Here is a 22,654-nt window from a genome sequence, read left to right as displayed (position 1 = left end):
GTGAGCGCCCTCAAGATGAACCACTCCATGATGTTCCCCAGTACCGAGGTCAGGCTGTGCCATTCATGTACTACTGTTCTGCTGAATGAAGAGCTGAAACAATGGCAAAACAGAAGTCCTCTTCTGATATGGTAGTGGGGAGCAGCTTTGCCATCTTAGCAAGCAATACTCTCAATTAATTCAGAGTGTCATTAGCTGCTGGCGGCTTAGTAAGAGATTAACTACAGCAGTCTGAATAAAGGAAAATTCTGAATCATCGGAAACTGCAGGGGAATAAAGTAATACTAGATTAGTGGAAAGTAAGTCCATCAAATGAAGACATGCAAGATAATGTTCTTGGTGGTTGTGACAAAGACATTTGTAGGTTTGGTTTTTTTAATATATGATTGGGTTTTTTAATATATGATATTAAAATATCTTTATTTTACTTTCAGCCAGCTCCTAACCAAGTTACTTTTCATTTGCCATTGCACCGTTACTTTGCCATGTTTTTAAGTAAGGTAAGCACATGTTTTAGTCACACAGAAGATGGAAATTCCCTGTTGAGTGTGATTGTTCAGTACAGCATGTGCTTACTTTTGTTTCTAGGCTGTCAAATGCCAAGAACTAGATCTAGATACTATCTTGCCAGATCAAGAGATGCTGATGAAACTAATGATTCACCCACTTCAGATTCAGGTACGGGCAGACTTCTGACTTTGATGCGGATGTAGAGGTATACAACAAAAAAGAGCTGCTGTCTGTTTCTTTTAACCCCACTCATGTAAATATATTTAGAAGTATTTAACAAGGGGGAGTATGTCTTAATTGTGGAATATCAAAATAAGCAATATGTGACAATAATATTAGACAATAAAACTAGAATATACTGAGTAGTTAGGATAAAGTCTTTTTTTTCTTCCTATTTCCAAAATTAAATATGTGGCATTAGTTATCATATTCTGAGAAGTATGATAGGAATATTCACTATAGCACTTTCAAAAGGGTAGGAGGAACCAGCCCTTTGAAAACATGGAATTGCATGTTCATAGAATAGCTGCCTATGGAGTGCAAGTTGAGAAGAAGCCTGAATCTGAAAATTTCATATTTTAAATTGAGAATGAGTTCAAGAACAGATGTACCCTGCAATGTTGGGTTTTTTTTTTTTTTTACAAATTTGTATTTATTTGTATGTAAGTGGTAGTCAGCAGTATTTGTAATCACTGCTTTTATCTAACTTCGTTTTAACCATGATGCCTTCATCTTTGGAGTACTTTTCAAGATTTTAATAAATAAGTACATAAATAAATCACTTCATTGGCTTTAATCACTTTTGTTGTCTGAAATATGCTCTCATATGAAAGTATGGTATCTGTTTCATAAGCTTGCAGTTCCTTTTCATCCCTCACTCCCCAGGAGAAGTAAATTAGTATAAAAAAGTATACTTTTATATAAAGGTGTAGTGTGTATGTAGGTATATGTGTGATAATATATTGATGATCTGCTAACATTGATCTGAATAGCTGAATATCCCTGAAATGTTTGTAAATTTTTATTTTATTTTATTTTACCTGAACAGGCAAGTCTTTCTGAAATTCACAGCAACATGTGGGTTAGAAATGGTCTACAAATTAAAGGACAGGCCATGACTTATGTGCAGTCTCATTTCTGCAATTCAATGATTGATCCTGACATTTATCTGCTGCAAGTAAGTTACGTTTTCTGAGAAGCCAAGCCAATGCTTGTTTACAAACAAACAAACTACTGAATAAAATGAATTTATTCTCTTTCCACAGGTCTGTGCCTCTAGGCTGGACCCAGATTATTTTATTTCATCTGTTTTTGAAAGGTAGGGTTAAAGATGAATGCTCTTGTTCAGTGTTGTGCTAGCTGTTGACTAATTTATGCCATGTGAGAGGAACGGTGTATATCTGAATACATCTTCAGTGGTACAACTCTGCCCAGCCAAAACTAACACTTAGCTAAGGGCTCTGCTGAAAGAGGTATCTCAAGGCATATCCTTGATTTTATACAGGATTGGCTTTTGATTTACAGTGCAGTAGTGAACCTTCAGACATTTGTTTTCTGAGCATCTTCAGTTTTTTTTAAGTTTTGCACATGTTCATATGCAAGCTTTCAGGATATGCTAGCCTGAAGAAGTAGATAAATAAAGATAAATAGAGCTGCAATAGTAAGAGACACAGAAAGGAGTCTGCTTTTCTGGATAGAATAAAATCAGGGTTTGAAAACAGATTAATTGGCATTAGCTTTTATATGTTCATAAATGTAGAGTGTTTTCATGTGGAGTAAATATCACTACAGCACATTTCATAGGTAGTTAAATAAAAATCCAAATTTAAAAATAAGAGGGTTTTCATGTATGTTTGCGTATTACTGCATTATATGCATTTTATTTTGTATTCATTTTGGGTTGTTGTGAATGGTATCCTGAGTTTATCAGTACATTTCACATTGGTGTTTTAATGTTGGAGAATAATGTTTCTGACTTCACTCTTTGCTATGTAGATTTAAGGTGGTAGATCTGTTAACGATGGCATCACAGCATCAAAATACAGTTCTTGATTCAGAGCATGAAAGGTCCATGTTGGAAGGAGCCTTAACGTTTTTGGTCCTTCTGTTAAGTCTTCGTTTACATTTAGGTAAGAATCACTGCTTTAGGAATACTTGTATGTAAATAATATGCCTGTTCATTTATATTCAACATTTAGTAGCTACCATAAAGCTGATGAGCCATGTAGTAACTTAAAGCATTCAACACTTGATTTCATTTTTGCCAGTTACTGAATTTTAATCCTTTATGAATTAGAAATAGACAAAATACATAGAAACGGAGAAAAATGGCTTTAGTGGAAGTGGCTGATTTGTGTATGTGATCACATTAAGATTCTGTATCTTTTTCAGAAAGACAGCAGTTTTAGTTTGTACCTGTCTTTTCTGACTGAGGTGGTGTCTCATTACATTTGCGCCCCTCCCTTTGTTTTGCTGTATTTTTATAGCACTGTATCATTACTTAATGTTTGTATCAAGTTTAACTTGTGTTTAATGACAAGTGTATGCTGAACGTGTGTTTTAAAATCATGCTATTTTAATGGCTTTTTAAATTTTATTGTTCTAGGAATGACAGATGATGAGATCCTCAGAGCAGAGATGGTAGCTCAACTCTGTATGAATGACAGGACACACAGTTCATTATTGGATCTCATATCCTTGGAATATATTAACTAATGTGCATGAGTGAGAATGACAGGTACCTGGATAGTAGTGGGATTTTGGAGCTTGAACAAAATGTTTTCAGCTTACATAATTGTAACAAATTGTGTAAAGATGTGTTTGCATATACTTATCAGCAAAGGCATTTGCTCCAGCTTTGTTTTTTTTTACAAAATATGCAATACTTTGTAATAGTTTTAAATTACTTTTGATACAAAATGCTTAACTGCTCTTTTTATTATTTTTTAACACTACAAAAGTCTTTTAGGTGTGAGGTGAAAAGTCTGTTTTCCAATAACATTGTAGAAAGTTTAGCCAAGCGTCACCTTTATCTGGATTTGAGCTTTTGATTATTGCCGATTTTATGCCAGTATAAAAAGAAGCCACTCTACGCTGTATTGGCTTTTGCTATCAATAGCTGAAAATGCAAATAATAGCAATTCTGAATGCTGCTTTGAAATTAGAGTGAAATGCATGTGTTATGGAGGGGGAAGGTGTCTTACTTGAAGAACAGCAATCTCTATATCTATAGAAAGACTTCCTATATCTAGGAAGTGTTTCTGCGCAGTGATATGGTTCATGTCTCCAAACAGCTGAATACAAATACACAGGTTTTACTGCTATCAGTGTATTAAGCTGTGTAGGCAAATTAAATAGCTTGTGGTGATTGCCCGAAAGAGCTTGCAATCCAAGGATAGGCATTGAGCAAAAATATTAGGAATTCATAAAGATAGGAAAGGAGGAGACTGAGAGTTACAAATATGTAATAAGAATTAGTAATTATTACAATATGACCTAGTAACTCAATCACTTAAGTATGTAAAATAAGTGAATCCCTTAAAGTGAATCACTTAACTATGTAAAATAAGTGAATCATTTATACAAGCAATCACTTATCATCAAGCAGAAGTTTCTTTATTTGTAATTGTTACTTGTGATTTGGGGTAATGTCAGTAGGTCAATTAAGTATCGCTACCAAAAATGAGAAATAGCCAATCCAAGATGGAGAATTACTTACTGTGTTTGTGGATCCCAAGCTATTTACTTGCTTCTTCCGCACTTAGCTGTAAATGCAAAATATTCTTGCTATGAAGAGAGCCATAGTGTTAGTAAATAAAGGCGAGTACAAAAACTTTATCTACACTACAGATACTAGTTTGTATTTCTCGTTTAATACTTACCTCTTGAGCCAAGCATGTAGCAATTGGCTTTAAAAAGTTTAATGTCCTAGCTAGGAGGCTTTAATTCACTCAGTAATAGTTATTGTTCCATAGCAGCTGGAGCATACAGACCTCTTGTGGTAAACACAGAGCACTGCTGAAGTGTAGCCTCTGAAATGAGTGACTGAAAATGTCAAGAGGGAAGTAAAATGCTGTGTCCTGCAACTAAACTAACTTTGCTTTCCTTAACACAAATGTTACATTCCAGAAAACCCCAATCCCAAAAGTGGTATTATTCCAGGAAGCTTAAGCTTTGAATCAGTCTTGTCAGCGGTTGCTGATTTTAAAGCTCCTGTTTTTGAACCTGGAGGTTCCATGCAACAAGGAATGTATACACCTAAAGGTATGGTAATCGGCATCCTCTTATAACATACTCAGTGGTAAGATGCTTAACCAGAAGGGTTTTTTTCCTTTAAAAAAAAAAACCACCAAAAAACAACCCACCAAACAACAATAAACACACCCCCCCCCCAAAAAAAAAGAAAAACAAACCAAAAAACTCAAAACCACCACCACAAAAAAACCCACAAAACTTGTTTGACTTTTTCATTATTGTTTCTTGCTTATATTTAAGAGCATTGCTAAAGACTGTTAATAGTTTTTAATAGATTCATTTTGATCTAGAATGAAAATGAGCTTCTCGTATTAATCAGGTATCCTAGAAAACATGGGAAAAATGGAGAATGAAAAAATGATGTTATTTGTATTTCACCGGTCTCCATACTTAATCATTCATGTGATTTTAAAAAAATATGATGTATGTTCAGTAGAGTTTAGAACTGTTTGCACTAGTGAGGTGTCAGTTTCAAAGATTTTTTTTTCTTTGAACTTGTCCACATTTTGATTATTAAAGATATCATGATACATAATTCTTTCTTTTATATTGCTTAACTATCTTAGTAGCCTGTAACATTTTTCCCAGTCAATAGTGAGGGTCTAGAACAAAGTTCAGACTAGACTGGTTATAGAATATTGTTCTATAATTCTACAATGCATACAGTGCAAAAATGACAAGTTTCTTCCCCTCACCAGCTTGTCATCTAAACTGGATTCAACATATACCAACAAGTGTTGGTATATCAAAGGAGAAGAAGAATTTAAGAACTCAGTGTTCCATTACTGTTTCCTGTCACTGAGCAGATAAGCCTGTAGGAATCTGAAATGCTCCATGTGCTGTGGTTGTGCTTCAGCTCATGGCAAAGCTGAAGAGGGATTAACTCCTTCCTTCCCTAGGTACCTTGTTTGAGAACTGGCAGGGTTGGGGTCTGACAATTTTGAAACCATTTGGTTTGTAGGCTGTGTTCTTCTGTGGATTTTTTTGTTGTTGTTAATGTAGAAACTAATACTGCCAGTTTTTGTACTGGGAGGTTGACGAGTCAGTGAAGCTCTTACTTAAATACAAATTAACAACCAGTGAAGTAATTTTGTGAAACCAAAGTTTTGGGAATTTATTCATTCTGGTTCCTTGATACGTAATTAGGCAGCTTAACACCTATGTATTTAAAATAACTTTATTTTAATATTCTGTAAACTGCATTTCCCTATGTCATGTCTGGTTTCTGGAGCTTGTGAGATGCTGGTCTTTTTCATAACGCAGGAAGGAAAAAAAAAAAAGGATTATGGTATTTTTAATTATAAGACTGTATATTTAGGGAATCTGATGCTAGATTATAATGTTTGAGGTTTTTTGGTGTTTGGCTTTTTTTTTAGCATAGTTTATCTCTGGAATAGATAGCTTATCTTAAAAAAACTTTAAGTACTATAGCAGTAAATACTGAAGTAATTTGTAACACTATGCAGAATCCCTTTTTCTTAAAGTAATAAAAAACTGAAAGAGCTTCTGCAGGAATTAAAGCCAGCATGGTTTTCTTGTGTACTATAGCCTTTTAAGTGTTTATAATCTTTATAAGACTATATAGGTTCTCAAAAAGAATGGTGATATTCCAGTTGCTTTTAAGAATTGTAGTTTGTGGCCTGTCACAGTTTAAGCAAGTCCTGTTGAGATCCATTCCCCTTAATCCATTGTTTCCCTAAATTTAGAGGGAGAAAAAACCATCTACTTTATGATCACAGAAGCGCCAGATTTTGCTTCCATTAACCATCGGTTAAAAAAAATCAAACCAACTTCCAAAAAAAGGACATAGTTCTTCCTGTTCTCAATGGATTTGTATGCTGAAGATGAGCTCTGCGTGCATTTCAAATATTCCCCATTTGGCTCCCTCACTTAGTGCTTTTTCCTCATTGTGCATTAGCAGCCCAAACAAACTTGGTCTGTGTTTCAGACTGCAATAGTAAACTCTATCCAGAAAAAATGGATTTTTTGCAAGCTAAGTTTGATCATCTTTCATGCATAGTAGAAACTATACTAAGTGTTCACTCTCAGCAGTGTATGAGGGTATCTGTAGAACCGTTAACATTAGCAGGGGTTAATAGGAGTATAGACCACTTGTCTTCCCGCCTGGGGGAAATTAATCTCAAAAGCATGATAAAGCTGCCTACTTTTGCCTGTGAAAACTTTAAAGAATGTTGTAAGCACTGTGTTGTGTTATGCCTGCTGGTGGAGCTAAAATTCTGTATTGGTTGGTTTTCTTTTTCCTTTGATGGGATCATTGAATCTTGCCTTGAATATTGCTGTGTTACAGGAGCTAAACACTTCCAAACAATTAATAGAATGAACAGCTTCATTTGGCTTTAGGTTGGAAACTTAGTTTTGTTTTTTAATAACTTGTAAATAGAAAAAAAAGTAGCATTTAAATGGGATATCTTTATTTATAGTCTGTTTAAACTTTTCTGTTTGTGATTGCTCGGAAAAGCCACTCTGGATGTTACTTTAGAGCTACTACATTAAACAGAGATAACTAAGATTTTAATACCAAAATAACGTATAGATATTAGTTATAAAACAAAGGCATGTCTGTAAAGGATTGATGACAGATGTTATTTCATGAGAAACGGCCATTTTTGAGACTGAACAAAAAATTGTGTTGTTGTAGTCATTTGGCTCACTACACTTAATAGTTAAATATCACCTACCTGCTAACTGCTCTGCAGTCTTTACTTCCTATTTTCAAGAGGGTTTGTGCTTATCAAGTACCAAGTGAAAAATAATTAAAACCTTTTCGTATCTGTACTTGGAAATTAAAAAGAGCAAAACAAGATGCATATGGAAAAGGTGTTTTTGGGGCTGCTTTCGTATACTTACAATTGGATAAATACATTTACTTAGATTTTAAAATTTAAATTTAAATTTTAAATTTTTAAAAAAACGTTCCTCAGTATGTGTTTCAACTGTTATTTTATCAGAAATACGTGATTTTTCTTTTTTATCCCACATTGTAAATTATTACATAACAGAAAAGAAAGCTAGACAATACTAAAATAAAGCTTGGTAATAGAAAAGATCTATTGCCTTAATAGATTGCTAATTTTTTGTTTTGGAACTAAGAAAAATATTTTTGGTGAAATTTTGATATCTTGGTAAATAGTAGTAATTATTAGTATAGTAAGTATTATTAGTAAGAATTAGTAAAAATCATTGCAACTTTGATGCAAAAAAATTATTATATAATAGAAAATTATGTAATTAAAGCTAGTTAGAAGAGAATCTAGAATAAGTTGTAAGGTCTGTAAAGAGAATTTTAACATGTGACTTCTTTTAAAAAACAGCTGAAGTTTGGGATAAGGAATTTGACCCTGTCATGGTAATACTTCGAACGGTTTACCGTAGAGATGTGCAGTCTGCAATGGACAGATACACAGCATTGTAAGTTGGATCATTTTTAGAAATGTAACATCATATTGTTGCTCATTGCACAAAAAATTTTTTGTTTTCACTGTCTGGTAATGCTAATCATGTTATCGATGTTTTCAGGCCCCAGATTTGTCCTTGAGTAAATCGTTTATAAATACAGGCAGTATCAGGGTTTTGGTTAGCTTAGTCTTTTTTTTACTCTTCCATAAAAGTTTAAAAATACATCTGAAGTACTACAAAGTAGTGAATGTCATCACAGATAAAATACTTAACCAAAAGTTAATGTTTAAAAATCAGTTACAAATCACTTTGAAAGAAAGCAGCATTATCTATTTTCAGTTATTTCACATTTAGAATCATAGAATCATAGAATCATTAAGGTTGGAGAAGACCTCTAAGACCTCTAAGATAATGAAGTCCAACCGTCAACCCAACCCAACACCACCATGCCCACTAAACCATGTCCCTAAGCACCTCATCTACACGTCTTTTAAATACTTCCAGGGATGGTGACTCCACCACTTCCCTGGGCAGCCTGTCCCAAGACCTGACCACTCTTTCAGTAAAGAAATTTTTCCTAATGTCCAAGCTAAACCTCCCTTGGCGCAACTTGAGGCCATTTCCTCTCGTCCTCTCGCTTGTTACTTGGGAGAAGAGACCAACCCCCGCCTCACTACAACCTCCTTTCAGGTAGTTGTAGAGCACGATGAGGTCTCCCCTCAGCCTCCTCTTCTCCAGGCTAAACAGCCCCAGTTCCCTCAGCTGCTCCTCATAAGGCTTGTTCTCCAGACCCTTCACCTTTAGGTACATGAAGTACAGCATTACAGTGTTCTGTGTTTTGAAATTATATTGAAGACATGGGTTTTTTCTATGTACTCACCCATGACAGAAACCATGGGTGAATTAAATTCTGATTTAAATACAGAAAAAAACACTTGTGGCACCCTTTTAAGGTCTAAGAAGCAAGATGATTTGGTCTTAATTCTGTTCCTTAACTTTCCATCCCTTACAGCTACTTACCCTTACAGATCTTGGCTCTTATTTCAGCTAATGTAATTTGGTTCTCTTCTATTTCACACCTTGGGAGTTAAGATCAAGTTTAAAAAACCCTTAGAATAAACTTAGTGAAATAATCCTCTGCCCCTGTGCTCATACTGTTAAATCAAAGGGTCATCATAAATGTGTACTGTAAGTGATTTTGAGCAAGGTAGTATTCCGTTAAATAATTGCATTGTCTACTGCACTGGATTCCAGCATGTTATTAGAAATGTGGGTCCACGTTAAAATTAACGCTTCATTTTTAAGTTCATAGATACGATAGCGCTGGTACTGTCAACTATAGCTAATTATGTCTAGCGTTTCCTGGTGTTGCCTGTAATCCATTCCTACAAGTGTGAGATTTCTATGTTGGATGTCTGACTAACATGGTGAAAAGTTTTCCATCTCTTCTATGTGCCTCTTAGAATGAAAATGGAATTCTTAAATTCAAAGCTTAAATTCATAGCAGTAATTAAAAATTCATTTAATTTTATAAATAAAGGTCATTTAAATCAGTGGTAATGGATAGAAAAATAAGACTGGATTCAATTTGTGAATACATTCCAATATTTGGAATGCTGCTTAAATAAATTAAATGGCTTAGAAATGCTCATCAATTCTAAAGTCGGTCTAAACAAAAAGAATGCAGCATAGTTATCTATAACAGTGGCAGTTGTCTACATTATTGCAGTGTTTAACCTAAGTCTCATTTGTTTCAACAGTTTAAAGCAAAGTGGTAAATTCCCTGGGAACCCATGGCCTCCCTACAAGAAAAGAACACCACTACATCCAAGTTACAAAGGTCTCGTAAAGCTTTTACACTGTAAAACCCTGCACATTGTGCTGTTCACGCTTCTTTACAAGGTACAGTCATAATTCTCATTAAGTCCAGTATTTTACTTCCTCTTTTTCAGAACAGGAGTTCTTAGAATTATGATTTTTTTTTTAATAGATTATTTACAGTAGTCAGGTTCAAATTTATATAACATTTTAATTTTTGTTTTCATAAGTCTAGTATGATGATGTTTTTCTACCATTTTCATTATTTCATGAATGATTATTTCATATATACATATACTAAGTCAGGTATCCAAGTGGATGAGCCATCCTACTCTGAGGAACACTATCTTAACCATCAGAGTTGCCATTTGAATTGTTGTTCCGTGATGGTTTCGGGGAGCATGGTGGTGTGAGTGATGTTCCTTTGGCTCCCACTGCAGAGTTTTAAGGCATCAGCAGCCTTTTCAAATACATGTAACCTTGATGGCTTTAGATCCTAAATGGCAAATACATCTCATAGCTGCAGTTGGTTCGAACATCACTTTCCAGATATGTTCTGGCTTTTCATAATGTTATAGTACTTTTTTTTCAGGACTAATTGATACCTTTAAATTGTGTTTGGTTTTGTCTTTGATAGTTGGCTGCCCTCTTTAAGAGAAGTGCATCCTTTTTGAAGAGTACATTAATCAGAAAATGGGACTTTGAATCTGTCTTTGTACTTGGAAAGTGCTTTCAAAGCAGTGTGCCGCAGAGGCAGATGAGGGACTATAAAAAAAGGGGTTTGACTGAGGCACAGTAGTGCTTTTCCTGGGCAGACTTTCCTTTTGTGCTCTTTTAAGTGCTCCCAGCTCCCCTAAAGCTCTTGTTTTGTTTCACTGTTAAACTTCTGTTGAGTAGAAAATACCTGCTGTTAATTATAGCAATAACTGTGTGGTATTCACAAAGAGCCATGCTTGTTCAGCTGATTTCTTTCTCTAATGAAGTATCATGTAAGTTGTCAGTATATCATTAAGATGAATGAAGACCTTAAGATTTTACCTGAATTCATTCAATAGATTTCACCTTTATGACAGAAAAGGACTTTTTCTAAAAAGCTTCATATTGCTTACAAATTAATGACTTCAGTAAAATATAGGTTTTGCTATGTAATTAGTGCAATTTCAAAAATCTACTTTAAAAATACAAAATATAAAAATTTGACTGTTTTGCTACTAATTTGTCCTTACCCAGAATGAGACGTTATGGTGAAGACTGAATTTCATGTGCAGAGACTATACCTTTTGGAAGCTCAGTAGTACAACATCTAATGGTTGGTCAAGGTTTTCCATTGTCGGACATCTAGTTCCTTATCTTGCTGAAATGTAACCATTTTTCATGCTGAATGCCTGTTCTGGCATGAGTTTCCAAGAACGAAGCAAGTACAAAATATATCGCCTTTTCCCATGTTTTAAACATTCTTTTATCAAGATTCTGGATCTGAATTTGGCCAAACTGTAGGCATTGCAAAGTTACATTGTGTGCATGTTCAGTGGTTGCTTATTTTGTTGTTAACTGCTGAAGTCCCAAGAAAGTCAGCCCCACACCAGGCATGCCCCACACCAGAGCTAACTAGAACTTTGCCTGGAGTGGCAGTACCTTGTTTCCCAGGGATTTCCATAATTTTGGCCAGAGAAGCAGCTGTGTGCAGTATGTTTAACCCTGCTTAGCCCCGTCCCACTGCAGGGGCTGGGCTGCCTGATTACTGCAGGGTCAAGAACGAGGCTGAGATGTGGTAGTACGTAGCAGACACTGGGGAAGAAGCATGCCTGGAGAAAGTTCTAGACAGGAGACTTACAGGAAGGCTGCTGAAGAAAAGAAGAGCTTGGCATTATATGGAAGATGAAGTAGTATTTTGACATGAAACAAAAATGGAGAACGTAGGGAAGGAATGCATCATCTTTTACTGTCTTGCTCGTAATTTTTTTTTGCCATTTTTTCTCTTATTCCGTTAAGAAGCTTCAAGGACTTCCATCTTGAGAACCGTAAAATTTCTGGGTTGCTGTTTTAGCTGGAATGCAGAATAAGTTTCTACCAGATTTATGGAGGGTAGAAATTACGTAGTGATTGATTCCATGGATTGCGTTGAATGATATTTTGTCTATTTGTGAAATTTTGCCAATTTATGACAGCCTTTATATATCTTGACTTTTGTGACTGGTTACAGAAGAATAGTAAACTACAACTGATTATTTGACTTTTCAGAAGTGTTAGTCAACATGACATTTGATTCTGACTGGTACAACTGCACATGGTTTTCATATTAATGTAATACTGAGTGCCTTTTTTCATTAAATAATCTCTAATCTCAGATTTGATTGGGTTTGATCTAATCAGCTGCTCGAACATAATTTAGAAATGCTATTGTAAAACAGTATTTGTTTTAAGAACTTTATTTCTCTCATGTTTCTAATGGATGTATCTACTTATGAGATTTGGTCCCTTTAAAACCAAGTTCTATTTAAAACTTTACTAGGCTACACTCTAAAAATATTAATTTCTATAGTAGCTTGTCTACAATGAAATGCTAAACATCTTTTTTCATCCAATTCTTTGGTAACTTGCAGGTTCTTGCCATTTTCTTCCCTTTAAATCAGAATATTATCAAGAGGAAAGTTGTCCTGGTTTTTAATGTCAGCAGCACTGGTTCTTCCTCCGAATGCATTGAAAGCTGTGTTAGAAGAAAGATATGGGCATTTGTTAATTTAAAGACAAGGTTATTTATTATTTGTAATTTAAAAAGATTATGTGAAGATGGTTGTGAACTAAATTCATGTTAACCCTTCTGGCGTTCCCAGTTATTCAGGCATCGCTTATAGGACTAGGACCTCATGAGGCCTTTTGGTGACTGATCACGTGAAAAAGGGAGGGAAGGCTAAATGCAGCTCTCTGCTTGTAGCTGACAGTAGTGGTATCTGTACAGCTTTACCTGGCACTTCAGTGTTAAAGCAAATCACAGCTTGAACTGGTAACAATTTTAAGGTACAAGTTTGTTTGACTGGAAAGAGATGTAAAATTAAATTTTGCTTTTGTGGTGATGCCCAAAGGTTAGTTTTTTCTAAACCTCAAAATAATTTTTAATCATCTTTAAAAAATTAAATAAAAACTGAAGAGTCCAAAGTGTATTATCTAGAACACTCTTTTTGTATGTTTAGATATACTGAATTCTTAATAGGCTGAGTGGAATAATGATTTCCTGTCTTTTAAATACAACGCTCCTGTTGATCCATCACATCCAAAATTACATGTCTTATTTTGTAGTAGTGTTCCATTACTATTATTGGAGAGGTATATTAATGTTATTACTCTTACTATTCTTGGCCTACTTGGAACTTTTTTTTAATCCTATAGCATAATCACTAATCGGATATTTTGTTGGAGCATTCAGTCATAAACAAGAGTGAAGTTTAAAATATCTTGGTGATGTTTCAGAGTAGATATTCCAGGAACTTGAAGAGGCAATTCACTGCTCTTGAAAATAATTTGTTGCTAACTGTATTTTTATGCATATGATAGGACTTTGAAAGTGCAACAAAAAGAAACCTATTTTAAATGCTAAAATTGGTACTCGGTGTTTACCAAAAAAATACTAGGGTAGCAAGTGTTGTTATGGTGTTCTGCTTGTCTAGTCTTTTCTTTTTAACTGATACTCATATCTCATAATACAGCTCTTGCGAGCACAGTGATTAATTAAGGGGAAAAAAAAAAACAACACTCAAAAAACAGAAAAAAACACCCCCCCAAAAAAAAAACCAACTACCACAAAAAAAAGCCAAAACAAACAAAAAACAGGCCAAAATCACGTGTGTGGCTCAGGACCTTCTACCTTTCCTAGTGTGGCAAACCTGGAAGGTCATGCTTGGAGATAAAATTTGTAGGTAGTATTTTGAGCTTCTTCATACGAGATTCCTGGCTACTTTCTTTACCTTCCAGTTTAGGCTAGAGATGTCCATCAGGTTTTTGGCAGTTTTTGGTTTTTTTTGTAATAGGAATTGTGAGAGTATCAAAGATAAAGCCTTCTAAGATGTGAATGTCTTGGTTTTCTGCCTAGATATTAATGGATCATCAGAATTTATCAGAGCACGTGCTTTGCATGGTTTTGTATTTGATTGAGCTGGGGTTGGAAAATTCTCCAGAACAAGAGTCAGATGAAGAGGTAAGAATACCATCTTTTTCATTAAAATATAAAAGTATTGTCTAATGATTCAATACTCTTTAAAAATAGATGTTTATTTAAATTATTATTTTACCATAGGAATTAGAATAAAACATCTTTATTTATTTACTTAAGCAGGGATCAACTAAGCAAACAAAAATAAGAAAATTGCATACTGTTGTGAAAGAGGAGTATGGTATCTTGTTATGTTTTTCAGCAGTTTCTGTATATATAACCTGACAACACAAATTGGTTAGATCTTTACTAATCTGTAAATTAGTACTTGAAATTGGATGCAAAAAAAATTTAAAGTGATTGAATCTAAAACTTACTTAAGTTTCTAGATTTTTAACTGAAACCTTTATCTCTGAGCATTTTATTGCTAAAGCTCTGTATCTTCTAAAATATGTGAACTAGCCAAAATTTTAACTGTGCTTTTGATGAGAATTTGAATATAAAGAGCTGTTGTTTTCGTGATTCCAGATTCCTTTATGGTATATGACTTCCATAATTTTTCCTACTGTTTACCATTGCTTATGTGACTAAGGATCTGCCACTTTTTTTTCAGAGATTGACTTCTGTATAGTTTGGGGGTTTTGTATTAATCTTAGATCGTACAGCTTTGGATTAACTTGAGTAGTTCCTTTTACTTCTGCTAGATAGCACTGGTGGCATGTATTTGATTACATTCAAATCAAATGTGTAGATTTATGTATTTATCAGACCTGTAGTACTCATGGTAGGCATCAGTCATATCGTAATTTTTAAGAGGTATATCAGCTTTAGTGAGGTACATACTGTTCAACATATTGTTCCTGTCTAATGAAGAGATGATGGCCTCTGAAATATAAAGCAACATGAATTATTGTAACAAATAAGAGAGAGTATACTAATTTTTTTTCATTATTTTAGGAATCTGCAGGTGGACAAGAGCGTTGCCATGATAGTTGGTTTCCAGGTAGTAACTTGGTTTCTAACATGCGTCACTTCATTAACTATGTCCGAGTAAGAGTACCAGAAACTGCTCCAGAGGTAAAAAGGGAACCACCTGCAAGTACAAGTTCTGATGGTTTAGCTTCATCACAAGTAAGTATATACAAATACCAGTCCTTTTCCTGGATTAGTTTAAGTTATTGCCTGTTAAGGCTTTTTTTTGGTTAGGATTATTTTGCTAGTGTTTTAATGAATTTCTTAGTATTTTTTTTTTCCTCCAGTAATCTTTCCTAAGTGTACTGATAACAGATATAGAATTTATTTCAAATGATACCTCCTTCCAAATGATGTATGTAATGACTTTTTTTGTCCTCAATCTACCAGAGTTCAAGGCGGAAGAGCCTCCAGAGAGAGGTAGATCTGTGTGCAGTTTGTTCTCCTAAGCGATTAACTAGCAACGTGGCTTTAATTGTGCTCACCTTAACATCCAGTGAAATCTTCTAATTTTCCTGAGTTTCCTTTTAATTCATATTGCAAGGACTCATGCTTTTTTCATATTCTTGATTGTAATCTTAGGTAGTAGACTTTTAAGCAAAGAAATGCCCTTACATTTTTAATACATGTTTTGAAATAAAAGCTTTCTATCAAATATAAAATGTCATTGATAGTTTACTGCTTGAGCTTTGTGTTTAGGCCTGTTTTGTCTTGCCAAAATATTACTAACATTTAATAATGTAGAGTAGTCTTAGCTTTCTCGAATCTAGGTAAGTTTAACCTTACATTGAAAGTGTATTTGAAATTATTAATGGCAAGTTTATTTGGGTTTTTTGTGAAAACAAAATGAACATGTAAATGGTGGGATCCTGAAAGATTTGTAGCTGGTAGATAATACAATCTCTATGTCAGGATTGCTTTTGTATCTTTTGTATACAGCACTTCAGATTACTTCATGCCAGATGTAGTGAAATACAATGGATATTTCTTTTGCATGTTAATGTTAGAAAAATAGATCAAAATTTAAAGTAGGTAGGTGAGATGAAATAGATTAGAACATAAAGAAGGTAGGTGAGATCATTTTCAGAATCCCGTTTTTATATTTGATCTCTGAAGTATTTGGTATCTCTTGGTCTGCCCAGCCTTCTGAGAAGGAGAGGGTAAGATGTTAAAGTGTTCTGAATTTCAAGTTCAAAATATTCAGGAAACATCTCTCTGCTATGGATTCAGTATATGCAAGTTGCTTCCATGTATCCTTAATTTGGGACTGAAAGCAAGGGTAGCATAGAATAGAAACATCTGAATGGGCTCTGTCATTAATGTAACTGCACTCATATGTTCATGTCTCCTGAATAGGAAGCTTTGCTTGCAAATATGGGTGTGTGGCTTCTGGATCTCAGCTAATAAATCCACCCAAAATGGACAATGCCCATGGGGATGTGTGGGCTCACCTGACTTCACCTGTGTGGGATTATGAGTTACATTGTGCAGCAGTGCTCAGTAGACTATATTAAAGACATTTAAATGACATAAAGATACTGAAGTTACAAATATTCCAGAAAAAGTAAAGACATATTACTTGGAGAACAGAACTCTAAGTTTGACTAGAGCAAAGCGAGTTGCTAGTTATTTTGGTATGGATGATATTTTCATTTTGTACTTGGCTTTTTATGCAGCTGTATATAACAGATTTGTGTAAAAATATGACATGTAGGGTTAGTATTTTGCTATACCAAATTTCAATACGTTTGGAAGGGGAGAGGAAGCGTAAAATGTTTTGTGCTTTTCGTCCTAGTTTAAAATATTTTCTATAGTTTTATAAATGTATGTTGTTTATACTTGTGTTTTTGAAAATTAAATGTTGTAATTTTTTTCCCAAGAACTCGGGGACAGCTCAAGTGTTCAGTTTGGTCGCAGAACGTAGAAAGAAATTTCAGGAGATCATCAATCGGAACACCAGTGAGGCAAATCAGGTGGTTCGGCCCAAAACATCAATGAAATGGTCAGCACCTGGTGCAACTCCACAGCTAACCACAGCCATACTAGAAGTCAAGGAAAGCATACTGTCATTGCTGATTAAATTGCATCACAAACTCTCAGGAAAACAAAACTCTTACTATCCTCCATGGTTGGATGATGTGGATGTTTTAATCCACCCAGAAATTCCGAGATATTCTCACGGTGATGGAATGACGGCAGTAGAAAGAATTTTATTGAAAGCTGCTGTACAGAGCAGATTGAATAAACGTATAATTGAAGAGATATGCAGAAAGGTGACACCTCCTGTACCACCAAAAAAGATTAGTTCTGCAGAGAAGAAAACTTTGGATAAAGAAGAAAGGTAACATTAAAAACAAAGTAAAGGGGTGATAGAGGGGGAGTGTGTGTTGTGCATCTATTGACTGATCTGTCTTTAGGTCTTTGCGTGAATTAGTTATTAAAAGAGTAAGTCTTAATTCTACAGTTCTCTTTATCCATTTTGTATATACATGATTTACATGGGTACTGAGGAAGAACCTGCATCTTGCTGATTTAGATCTTTAAATTAGAAAACTTTCATAATGATTTTATGTGACACAGGCACTCAACCTTCATGTTGCCATGTATGCCACTTATATATACAAAGGTGCAGAATTAAGATTATGTTAACTTTTGAGGCTTAACTGTGCAACCTCAAGATGAGGTAGAAAATTTTTTTTATTTGTATTGTCTGTTCATTCACATGCACACATCACAGCATCATTATTTTTGTTTGTTTGTTTACTATATATGGGTTTAGTAATGCTGCCTTTTTTGCTTGTCTGACACATTGAGTTTTAAAATTATGTTTTTAACTTTTGTACAGTTTTTAATTTTTTTAAAAATCATATTCATATTTTCTTATAATGTGGCCTGAAAACCTGCATGCCAGGTGCCTGTCTTGGGCTGAATGTTTTGGGGAAAAAGCTCAGACAGTTTTGAGATTGAGGTTGTGGCATAATGAGTCCTGAGAGCACCCAGAGTACCAGCACTACTGAAACTGAATGCAGAGAGCCTGCTTCTCTTCTGCTTTCAGCAACTGCTGTGTTGGCATGCGAGTCCTATGGAAGAGGAATCATCCAGTTCAAATGCCTAGAGGACAGCAACTAGAGCTGAGAAGTAGAGGTGAAAACTAGGACTGGCAGTGGCAAAGAGTTGAAGACTGGGACTGGAAGGTGAAACCTTCTGGTCGATGCAATAATGAGCAAAGGGAAGAATCCAGGTCAAGTGAATAGCTGATGTGGGAAGACTCAAGCTGGCAAGTTGGAGGTGTTAGGGAAGAACTGGGTTGTCAGGACAGAAATACTCAGAGCAAATAAAAGAACCAATTTTTAGTGAAAAACTCAGTGGGGGAGAATGGGGTCTTGAGAGCTGATAGGAGAAGAAGAATGTGGAATAGGAATGCAAATGCCTGGAGAGCATGAGTAAGACAGAGATTGGCATTTGGGAGATGTAATAGAGCCAGCCAGAAAGATGAGTTGGCTGGAGTGGGGCAGTGGGAAGAGATTGGGAACTGGTAAGTGCAAAAGACTGAAACGTGGCATTTGAAGCGAGGGGACGGTGGATAGGGTTAGAAGGTTGGGAGGTAGAGATTAGGGTGGTCAGGTCAGAGAATTTACCACGTTCACTGAAGTAGAGACAGGGCACAGGCTGGAATGGACAAGAATACTCTTGAGTGCTTGTCCGTGCAGTGTTTTGATGTATTAATGGTTTATGTAACCAGACTATATGATTATGGTTCTAGAAATTTGGGTCGAAACACATAGCTATCTGACTCAGTTGGTTTCTGGATTACCTTTATTTATCCTGCTATTTTTATTTGTTTGAAAATAAATTTTTCACTAAATTCTCTCTGATATGTCCAAGACCTACACTGTACTTGAAAATTAAACATAAAAAATTAAAAATAGATTTTATATTTTTTTATAAATTACATCCTTTACAAAGTAAAATTAGTTTTTTCTTACAAGTGGTCAGTTAATAGTTTAATTTTCAACATCCCTTGTAATAGTTCAGTAAATGAGAGAAACAGTCAAGGGTTAGCATATAAAATTATCTTTCAGAAAAATGCCAAACTGAATGGCTACTTTAGGTAAAACACAGCTACATCTTGGACACCTACTTGTTATTGTGGTACTCAGTAGTGCTAGATTTATGTACAGGAAAAGCATGGGAATCAATAAATCAAGTAACTTTTCATACAGAAAAGGGTAAGGTCATTCCTTTGCCCCTATAAAGGATGTGATATTTTCAAGGATCTATTGTGGGCACTTTAAGTTTTCAGTTAAGTTCTGGGGCTAACGTAATGATGAAAATAAATGTTTCCAATTCCTTGTTGTTCTGAGTGACTATTTTCTTCTCCTCAAATCCATAATGGCATTGGGGACCCAGGAAGTTTATTAATGAACAGTGTGATAACTGAAATGACTAATCTCATAGCCTGAAGAGCGCTCATATAGTCAGGCTGCAATTTTTACTTTATTTTTTGATTGTTTTGTTTTGTTTTTCTTTTTCCCCCAAGTCCAGTTTTGTATTAGTGAAGATCAAGCAGACTGTGAGTGTTCAGTGATCACCCTTTTTGGTTACTTCAACATATAACGACAAACTTGGCATCACTCAGGCGGTGGGTTGTCACCATAGAAACCGAAATACAGGGCTAGAAGAGAGCTTGAGCTGCTTGCAGTATTTTTTCGATTGCAGTGTCATACTCCCGTGGGCCATCATGGAAAATTACTGAGCTGTACTGAATCTGTCAGAGTTTGTTTATGTCTTCTTATTAAAGGCCTCTGTTTACTGTCACTCTGCTTTTAGTCACAGCGTATTTTGAGAAATTCCCAGAGAGAAATAAATAAAAACAGGTTTAATGAATGCCCTGGTATGATCCTCAGAATAATGAATCTTAGGATTGTTGTAAATAGAAGTTATTTTGAGAAATGGTGCCTGTGCAATGTGACAGATAAATGGGCAGAGACATTTGGGGTTTTAAGGTGCCTTTAAGAAAACGAGTTAGAAGCTTTGACTTATAAACAGGCCATCTTGGGATAACAGGTTGCAGTATATTAGTTGCTTTGAGCCTGTGCATGTCTCTTCCTGTGCCAGGACAGTGATAATCAAACAGTGCTGGAGACTAAAGAGCAACTCGTCAGCATATCAGATGCCAAGTGATGTTTTTAAATCCCTTGTTAGTTATCTGAATCATCTCTGAGCAGGGGAAAAAAATTCATTGTAAATGCTGATGCATAGAGTTTGTAGAATCATAGAATCATTAAGGTTGGAAAAGACCTCTAAGATCATCAAGTCCAACCGTCAACCCAACACCACCATGCCCACTAAACCATGTCCCTAAGCGCCTCATCTACACGTCTTTTAAATACTTCCAGGGATGGTGACTCCACCACTTCCCTGGGCAGCCTGTTCCAAGGCCTGACCACTCTTTCAGTAAAGAAGTTTTTCCTAATGTCCAATCTAAACCTCCCTTGGCGCAACTTGAGGCCATTTCCTCTCGTCCTGTCGCTAGTTACTTGGGAGAAGAGACCAACCCCCACCTCGCTACAGCCTCCTTTCAGGTAGTTGTAGAGCGCGATGAGGTCTCCCCTCAGCCTCCTCTTCTCCAGGCTAAACAGCCCCAGTTCCCTCAGCTGCTCCTCATAACACTTGTTCTCCAGACCCTTTACCAGCTTTGTTGCCCTTCTCTGGACACGCTCCAGCACCTCAATGTCCTTCTTGGAGTGAGGGGCCCAAAACTGAACACAGTATTCGAGGTGCGGCCTCACCAGTGCCGAGTACAGGGGCACGATCACCTCCCTCCTCCTGCTGGCCACACTATTTCTGATACAGGCCAGGATGCCATTGGCCTTCTTGGCCACCTGGGCACACTGCCAGCTCATGTTCAGCCGGCTGTCAACCAGCACCCCCATGTCCTTTTCCGACAGGCAGCTTTCCAGCCACTCTTCCCCAAGCCTGTGTACCTTGTAGCTCTCATAGAGCTTCCCTAGCTGCACTGGGGAGGTGCTGCATAAAGTCCTCCTCCATGGGGCACGTAGGTCTTTGCATGTGCAGCTGTGGTATGAGTTTTGTTTGGTTTTCCCACTTGAACTCTCCCATTTCCTCTATTTGTAAACTTTTGTGAAAGTAAAGATCCTTTCTTGGTACCTCAGGAAGAAGAAAATCAATGTCTGTTTTCTTTATCTTTTTACATCCATCAATATTCCTCTACCCACTGCAGTATGTATATATAGGGTAGTTACAGAATAGCTGGTAATACAGCCTTGTGCAGATCACTAATACAGTTTAAATAGAAGGATAGACAAGAATGGGTCTCTAATGTCTTCCATTTTTAAATCCAGAGCTGTGTTAAACGATGAGGAAAAAGTTAGTGAAGTCAGCTTGGCTCCAGGGAGGTAAGGGCCTTCAGTCTGGAAGCAATCTCAAACTTCTTTAAGTTCAGGTATAAAAGCTGTTAGTAACCAGTGTCTAGGGTGGAGGTTGGGGAGAAGGAACCAGTATGAGGAGCCTTAGCTGGAAAATAAATCATTCATAATTGTTTCCCTTGGAATCAAGCTTGATACCAAAAGTGAGTGAGGTAGGCTATTATTATTATTAACAACTTGTAAACGTTAGTTGCTTACAAGAGTACCTGTTTTTGTACAACAGCTGACATTTCACTCTGTTATTCTTCCCTTATGTAACAGAAAAAATAACTTTCAAGAGGAAGGTCTTAGGTTCTTTTTCTTATGATGCCATGTCCTAATCTGTTAAAGGATCCTTTGGTTTTCTGAAGGGTTTTTTTGGGACAGGATTTTTTTCCTTTCTTTCAGACTCAAAGGAAAATAACTCTTATTTCTTAAAAAACTCTACTTTTAAAGCAAGAGATTCCTTTTTTTAGGCTTGAAAATTAATTCTTTTTTTAGAGAGAACTTGAATTTTGAATGATACTGTTGAAGGTGGTGACTAATCAGCCTACCACTATAAACTAATTTTTTTCCTCCATTATATATACTATTCCCCCCACCCACCCCCTTCCCCCTCTTCTTTCACTCAGACGACAGAAGGCCAGAGAAAGGCAACAGAAATTGTTGGCTGAATTTGCCTCAAGGCAGAAAAGCTTCATGGAAACTGCCATGGATGTTGGTAAGTTTTTGTGTGGTTCACTGCTTGCTTTTTTTTGTTGTTGTTTTTTTGTTGTTGTTTTCTTTTGGGTTTTGTTTATTTCCATGTTAGTATTAAGGAAGCACTTACCTCTTAATATAAAATGTCCCAAAGTTAGTTTGTCTTTTAAAGATTGCATTTTCTTTATTCTGTAATAATAAAATTTAAGATTATTTCTTCATAGAACCTCAAATTTTGATAAGGTAAAAGTTTTGCATTTTAAATTTATGTACAGAATTAAGGAAAGCATAATTTTTAGATCATCGCAGTTGCTATAAGTGATAACATTGTATTCTATTTCAAGTACAGGCTTTACAGCAGAATCAGCTCTTGTTTTTCTTGAGGAAAAGTTCCTTCAGGTTCTGCTGT

The 22,654-nt window shown here is 35.8% G+C and overlaps 1 protein-coding gene across 1 annotated transcript in view; it reads left to right on the top strand.

Annotated features, from left to right (window-relative positions):
• Window positions 1-434: 434 nt before the first annotated feature.
• The window catches only part of LOC104083232 (E3 ubiquitin-protein ligase UBR3-like), a gene marked incomplete at both ends in the record, with an annotated part of 37,410 nt that continues 15,190 nt past the window's right edge, over window positions 435-22,654 (top strand). Inside the window, 14 exons of the mRNA XM_009586647.1 lie at window positions 435-500; window positions 589-678; window positions 1,559-1,687; window positions 1,776-1,828; window positions 2,506-2,639; window positions 3,116-3,201; window positions 4,632-4,773; window positions 8,097-8,193; window positions 9,942-10,083; window positions 14,087-14,191; window positions 15,104-15,277; window positions 15,509-15,538; window positions 16,999-17,459; window positions 22,179-22,267. Of these exons, the coding sequence (XP_009584942.1) occupies window positions 435-500; window positions 589-678; window positions 1,559-1,687; window positions 1,776-1,828; window positions 2,506-2,639; window positions 3,116-3,201; window positions 4,632-4,773; window positions 8,097-8,193; window positions 9,942-10,083; window positions 14,087-14,191; window positions 15,104-15,277; window positions 15,509-15,538; window positions 16,999-17,459; window positions 22,179-22,267 (1,798 nt within the window). The remainder of the gene's footprint in view (window positions 501-588; window positions 679-1,558; window positions 1,688-1,775; window positions 1,829-2,505; window positions 2,640-3,115; window positions 3,202-4,631; window positions 4,774-8,096; window positions 8,194-9,941; window positions 10,084-14,086; window positions 14,192-15,103; window positions 15,278-15,508; window positions 15,539-16,998; window positions 17,460-22,178; window positions 22,268-22,654) is intronic.

Source organism: Fulmarus glacialis, unplaced genomic scaffold (genome assembly GCF_000690835.1).
Source record: "Fulmarus glacialis isolate BGI_N327 unplaced genomic scaffold, ASM69083v1 scaffold27341, whole genome shotgun sequence".
Taxonomy (NCBI): domain Eukaryota; kingdom Metazoa; phylum Chordata; class Aves; order Procellariiformes; family Procellariidae; genus Fulmarus; species Fulmarus glacialis.
Note: the sequence above shows the minus strand (reverse complement) of the source record. Positions and strands in the feature narration are given on the sequence as shown.